This window comes from Labrus mixtus, chromosome 17 (genome assembly GCF_963584025.1).
Source record: "Labrus mixtus chromosome 17, fLabMix1.1, whole genome shotgun sequence".
Classification (NCBI taxonomy): Eukaryota; Metazoa; Chordata; class Actinopteri; order Labriformes; family Labridae; genus Labrus; species Labrus mixtus.
In genome coordinates, this window is record NC_083628.1 from 21,966,720 (window position 1) to 21,973,843 (window position 7,124).

Genomic DNA, 7,124 nt, shown 5'->3' on the forward strand with positions numbered 1-7,124 from the left:
ATGTGTTTACAGTGTTTAGAGAACTGCTTTCCGCTCACACTGAAACAGAGCTAAAAAAAGTGGCTCAAAGCTTTAATTAAGAGGTCAGATGGCCATATAGATTTATGTTTCCAGGTTTTAGATACTGATCAATGAGGTTTCTGTATCCATTCCATTCCTTGATATTAATCTGATGGCGATATATGCCTCTAGGAACGACGGCCAACTTCTCTCTTTTCAATCATAGTCCACTGAGCGAATGGAGAAGCAATTGTGTGTTCAGATCAAAAGCGAAGCGACATTCGCCCCACCAGATATGTCTGCATATTAGCTGCGTCATTTCTTAGCGCTCATCTCAGATCTCAGTTTATCTGTAAACAGTAAGTCACAACTCAGGCTCACTTCAGCGGCATCAACCAGAAGAAGATGCCGGTTTTCTTGTGATTTACTTTCAATCAAAAGGTCATTGCTTTTTGCCTTGAAGAACAACATAACAACCACTGTCACTCAACCGGAAGGTCAGGGGTTCAATTCCCCAGCTCCTGCAGCCACATGTCCGATGTGTCCTTGGGCAAGTCACTTTACGCCAAATTGCTCCCGCTGCTTCGTTGTCAGCGTGTGAATGTGAATAAATGTAATATGATGAACACTTTACATGGTAAACTCTACCATCAGTGTGTGAATGTGTAGGTGTGACCTGCAGTGTAAAAGTGCTTTGAATAGTCAGAAGATTAAAAGTGCTATATAAACTCAAGTCCATTTTCCATTTAACATCATGATACAGATTTGTTAACAGAAAGAATCCATGTTTTGTCAGTTTTGTTCTCAAGAAGAAAAAAAAACTTTAATATGTTTGTTGAATGGGGTTCGCATTAATTGAGGATTCATTGACTAAGAAACAGTAAAAGAAAAGAAATGTTCTTGTACCAAAAAGACATCGATTTCAGGAATTTACAAGCCTGATTTTACTGCTGCTTCTTAACTGTTTTGTTTAATCCTGACTCTTAAGTAGTCTGTATACCTATTGTTTTGTTTTTGTAAGAAGACTTGCCAGTCCATCCAGGGGTGATTTCCTGATAAAGACGTATTGTAACATCTATTGGATTGATTGCTGTCATTTTTCTGATTACTCGTTTTGAATCCACCCACTCACACACTGATGGCAGAGCTCTGTAAAGCGTGCATCATCATTAACTCATCCCATCCATACACATTCACACGTCGCTAGCATAGCAGCAGTAATAATTGTTCATTTGGGGTGCAATGTCTTGCCCATGAACACTTCGACATGTGACTGCAGGATCCAACCTCTAACCGCCCAGCTGAAAGACGGCCAGCTCTACCACTGAGCCACAGGTCCCCAACAATTCTAATTGGTAACACTTTATAATAACCATCATCTATAAAGGGTAAATAAGGGTAAATAGATAGTTAATTAACCATTAGTTGATAGTTATTTACTGTTAACAAACAATTAAATTATAGATAATAATGTTTGCTAATGATTTGTAATGCTATAATTTATGTTAACAGTTTATTGATGCACACATTATAACATTTCATACACTTTATAACATCATTAACAAACACTTCATAAATTGTATGAAATGTTATAATGTGTGCATCAATAAACTGTTAACATAACATAAATTATAGCATTACAAATCATTAGCAAACATTATTAACTATCATTTCATTGTTTGCTAACAGTAAATAACTATTAAGTAATGGTTAATTAACTATCTATTTATCCTTATTTACCCTCTATAGATGATGGTTATTATAAAGTGTTACCTTCTAATTTACTGATGCAAATTCCCTTATAACTTTTCAATTAATCAGTCAATGACAATAAAACAAAGACATGCAGTGAGCCTGGGACTTGCAGGGCTCTGGAGGGTCTGCAGAGTCTGTGTGTTTGGTAGCTTTTCAAATATTGAAGGTCAAATCAATTTCATTCTACTCAGTATACATCTGTCACATCGAGCAACATTTTTCTGCAATGTGGTGACACTACAAAGTCTCAAACAATGGAAAATAACCAGGCATCAAATCCTGAAAGCTTGGAAAAGTGTCCTTGGCTGCGTCTGCATTTTCCAGGTATTAAAAGGAGGAATTTGGGGAATTCGATGTGGCGCTGGGAGGGGTGTTTCACTCAGTAACAACACGCAATTACTCGGTCAGCTGTCAGAGCTCCAGTGATCTGTGGCTTCACAATAAAAGCCCCAGTTTTCCTTTCACACCTCAACTCAGCCTCTTAGCATTTGAACCCAAGCAGCGGTGGTGTGACATCACAGAGCCGAAAGCCCGGAGGATATCAATTAGGATAAAAATATGCCGCATCAGGACAAGCCCTGACAAAACCATTAGCTCCCCTGACCTCCAGCTCACTGCCACAGCTCCATAATTCACCTGGAGTGGGAATGCTGGCAGTTTGCACCTTTCACCTCTTTCCATTGCTCCTTAACCACCCTTTAATTACCTTTGCGCCGTGTTTTATTGCATTGTTTGTTGATGCTGTTACTGTAACAACAAATTAAGATGTTTAAAACTCTTTTTGTTTCACACACTGCCAGAAACCATAATATTCAAACATTTACTGGTTGGAAACTTGCTCCGAGATGTTCATGCTGGAACCAAAATTGATTCTTTCCAAATGTTCCCAGGAGTAGAGGGAGATATTTTGCAACACATCCTTGCACTTCAGCTGCATATGAGGATTGGCTATGCATTTCTGGATTCTGAATTCTGGAAAACATTAGATTTACCATATAGTGAATCAAATCTATAACAATAACAGCCAAAGATGGGAGGCACATTTACTCCATTTCAAACATTTCAGAGAGAATGATCGCACTTCTTTCCCTTTTCAAATCTTCAGCACTGTTTACTTTGCAGATTCACAATCCAACTTTACATTAAAGTTGTATAAATATGGCTATTGGAATAGCTTTTAACATGGGCATTTTAATTCACAAGGGTTCCAGTGAACTATATAAGCCTGTACAGGAGCCAGCATGTTCTTAAAACTAAAGGCCAAGCTATGTCATCGTGAGCTGCAGTCCAAAACAACTTCTTCAAGTGTTCTCATGTAAATCCTCTGTTTGTTTGTCATTCCCCGCCACAGTAGAACTGCAGAGTATTTTAAATAGTATTTGATACGACTGCGATGGTTAAGGTTTGGTTTTTGCACTAGACTGATGCTCATGTTTTTCCTAAGCATGCAGTCTAAGAGGAACACATAATACCTCTGACTGCTCTGGAAGGATAAAACACAGAACTGAGTTTTTCTGCAGTTATTCTCTTGATTCATATCCTTTTATCTTTCTTTCATTTCTATCCACTGCAAAAGGCCCTATGAACATGTATGCACCTTTATTTCAGTGACAGCTAAAAGTTTTAGCTTAAGGATAACTTTAGGATTTGAGTCATTTAAATGAATTCCTGTCGACAAATATCTCATCCAAAGTGTTTTTCATGATTCTTGTCCTTTTATAGTTTCTTTAAATCTTTTTAAAAGGGTAATGGTCACATGGTTCTGCTCAACCCTCTTAACTCCCAACATTTCCTGTCTCTCTACCTGCCAATTAAAGACTCAAAAGCCCTAAAAGTAATCTTCAAAAAAGGGTTTAGGTTATAAAAAAATATATATTTACCTATGATTAAAATAAGCATTTATCATTATCTAATTGATGACTTTAGTTTCCAAATGATATCTTGTTTTCATAATGTGTAGTTGACTATTTGCGCTTATTGAGGTTACATGTCTGAACTTTCTGTAAATGAACAACAGTTTGTTTGAATTGCTGTGAAGGTTTTGATGAACTGTGATTTAATGCCAGGTCCTGAGAAAGCTGCACAAACTCACCTGGCTGATGTTCAACAAATAGTTCCTCCATAAAGGTCATCAAAAACCCTACACTAACTTATTAATATTTCTGTCTATGAACATAAATGATGCAACATGTTAGTTTCTAGACAGAGCGGTGTTTCCCCTGCAAACAGTATTTTATGCTAAGCTAAGCTAACAACCTCCAACCACAGCTCCTAAAGGCACACATATGATACGACTGATAACTATCTTCCCATCTCGTCTCAAAAACGTTGGGTTGTTGAAGTCTTTTTTACTATCAGCAAATTAACAAATTAACTAATCCAGATAACAATGAGAATTTAGGGAAAGCTCTGGACGTGTTTTTTGCAAATGATTTTCTCTTTTGTCCTCCGGATGTTATGCTATGTTCTGTTTTACTTGCTTGTAAAACTAAAAAGTTGCCCTAAATCATTTATTCATTGCCTCTACAATCCAACTACTCAATTATTTGAAGCATTTCTCTTTCTTTACACACTAATCATTTTATCATGCTACCAGGATTGTTCATTATCAGTGCTTTTTAGAAGTATTTTAGCCTTTTTTGTGTGTTTTAATTGAATGTTTTATTGTTTCATGGTGCTTTGTTTTATGTTTTTTATGGACAAGCTGCTCCTAACCAATTTCCCCAGAGTGGGACTGATGAAGTAGTTTCACTGATTGATTGATTTATAGCTCTGGAAAAGAATAAACATTAAACTTTTTTTTAATGTGAAGCTATTTGTTCAATGAAATATTGTTATCATTGCAACATTACCCAATAAAAAAAGGGTATGTCAAATGGACATTTTTTAATCAACCTGGAAGCCCAAAAATATATTGCTCCTTACGTCTCATAGCTGAACTACAAAATAAATGGAAATTTAATTATTTATCACTTCTAAAAGATTTGTTTACAGCGAGGAGGAACAATCCCAGTTTACCTCCAGTGTTCATCGTAATGGTCGATTCATCAGCGTCAGTAATCCAAGTGTGCATCTGTCCCCTCTCATACACAAACACATGTGCAGCTGCACACGTTCACTCAGTCAGACAATTAACTTTTCACAACAGCAGTAATGATTAAGTCAGCCTCACAATGTTTCCAGTTAATTAAACTTAAGGAGAGAACAGCCGTTGTGTGATTCATGTTTCTACAACAACACATGACAGTTTGTTTGTTAGAAAGGAAATCACTTGCCTTTTTTTCCCCCACAATCTCCATTAACCACTTCTTTCCCTTCTTTTAGCGCTCCTTAAGAAGCTATAAAATGGAAACATGTTATTCAACCCTGCTGGCAGCATCATGTATGTTCTGTATCATTCAGTTCCAGCTCCTTCTCAAATCTGAAGTTTTCAATGAGTGAAATATTCAACCCTGAGCTCCAAGAAATATAACTGCAGAAATAGAAACAGTGTGATGCATCATTTCACAAACAAACCAAACGTTTCGTTTACATGTTTCCCAAAACTTAAGCCTGACAGATTTGGTCTTTTCCGAAACTTTGCCAACCACAAACTAGAATTCAAAAAGTCAACGTGTGTCAATTTCAGTATAGTGTGGTTACACCTGCAGGGCATGTTTTGGGCTGAGAGGGCACCCATTTGATCTCACCCCGTGCCCCTCTCCCTCTCTCTCTTTTAAAAACCGCAGGTGATGGTCTTCCTGAGGCAGTAAACCAGCAGACTGCCCACAGCCTAAACATTCCTGTGTAATAACTCCGGAATAAACAAGCTTCTCTCTGCACCTTTTCCAGTCCACCTCTGTTTGTATCTGCTGAGAAAAACAACTCCACTGTGACCTCATTGTGGAGGAGAGGAATCTCCCACTGCAGGATTTGACGTAAAAACTCTTTAAAATGAGTGTTTTGAAACTACATAGAAATGTCTGCTTCTGGTTCAGGTCGACTGTACACCTAGGTCACTTCAAATCTTTATTTCATAGAAGAAGAGCTACATATCTGCCAGAAGGCGACTGGAGACACAAGTTTGCTGAAGTGTTTCCATTAAAGATCATCCAGTTTAAAATGAACTTCCTTCTCCATCCGCTGACACTATCTTTACAGTGACCAGCTGGTGATCTGCTTCATTTCAAGATGTCATACTTCAGAGATATGATGCAAACACCGATATAGCATTCAATTAAAACGCTTTCTATTCTAAATTGTAAAAGTTAGGCCTTGTTCGTTTAGACACCACATAGGTCACAATTTGCGTCTTTGTGGAGTTGGCAGCACTAATGTGCCAGCTCCCATGATTACTTTTTTTTAAATCAGACCTTTTCCTTAATAAGTAAGCACTTACTTCTCCCGCGCTCCTTCATGAACGTGATGAGATCCTTGTAGTACTTAAAGTCGTCCTCGTATGGCTGGGCCTCCACCGTGACGTTCATCTCCTCCTTCAGGTTCAGGTAGATTCCCTCTGACAGGAAGTAGTGCGGCCGGTCGTCCTGCCGCAGGTCGTGGAAGATCACCACGGCGCGGGACGTCCAGTTGAAGTGCGTGTGCAGGACGTTGGCGAAGTCCCCCAGCTTGGTGGTGGAGGGTCCGCTGCGCACGATGGTCCGGTACTCGTCGCGCTTGTCGAAGCCGTACGCTGGTCCTCCGGCGGTGATCAGCGGGAGTTTCCAGTGGGACGCGAATCGCCCCACGGAGGCGAGCGGGTACACGCACCCGGGTCCAAAAAACGCGTCCGGGCGGTTGTAAAGCTTCGCGTCCACAGCCACCACCTGCGCCCGGCTCTCTGCGCACGAGCCTGCCAAGGGATCCTCCGTGCTGAAATTCAAGATGTTGATGGTGCGGCCAAGAAGCAGTCCGTGTTTACTGCGGAGGTCCTCGTGTGCCATGAGGATGGCCGGGAAGACGCGCGGCAGAGCCCACGGGTACTTGTTGTGGTTATCCGGGAGCATCACCGCCACCGTGATGTTACCTGTGCAGCCGTGGAGGAAGCAGAAGGACAACGCCACGAGCAGGCAGCATCCCTGCGCGCTTCTGCATCCCATGTCGCGTCCCAGAGAAGGAGCAGAGAGAAAAGTACGGGCACGAAGAGGAGACACGGCCGGCTGTGGCACACTCACACCAACTCATAAGTATCCGTCTTCCTCGCTTTCTGCCTCCTTCCCTCTTTCTCAAAAGTCAAACAAAGTGGGTAAAAGCATTTTCAAGTCGTTCCAGCCCGGCTCTGCCATGCGTCTCCGGTGCGTAAATCCACCTTAAAGGAAGTTCCGGTGTTTCCCAAATCCTCCTTCCGAGCTCAGCAGGTCCTCACACTGACGTCCTCTCGGAGAGTGATAACA

The 7,124-nt window shown here is 40.5% G+C and overlaps 1 protein-coding gene across 1 annotated transcript in view; it reads right to left on the reverse strand.

Annotated features, from left to right (window-relative positions):
* npr2 (natriuretic peptide receptor 2) overlaps nt 1–7,124 on the reverse strand; it is a 66,439-nt gene extending 59,315 nt beyond the window's left edge. Inside the window, exon 1 of the mRNA XM_061061015.1 lies at nt 6,134–7,124. Within this exon, the coding sequence (XP_060916998.1) occupies nt 6,134–6,830 (697 nt within the window). The 5' untranslated portion in view covers nt 6,831–7,124. The remainder of the gene's footprint in view (nt 1–6,133) is intronic.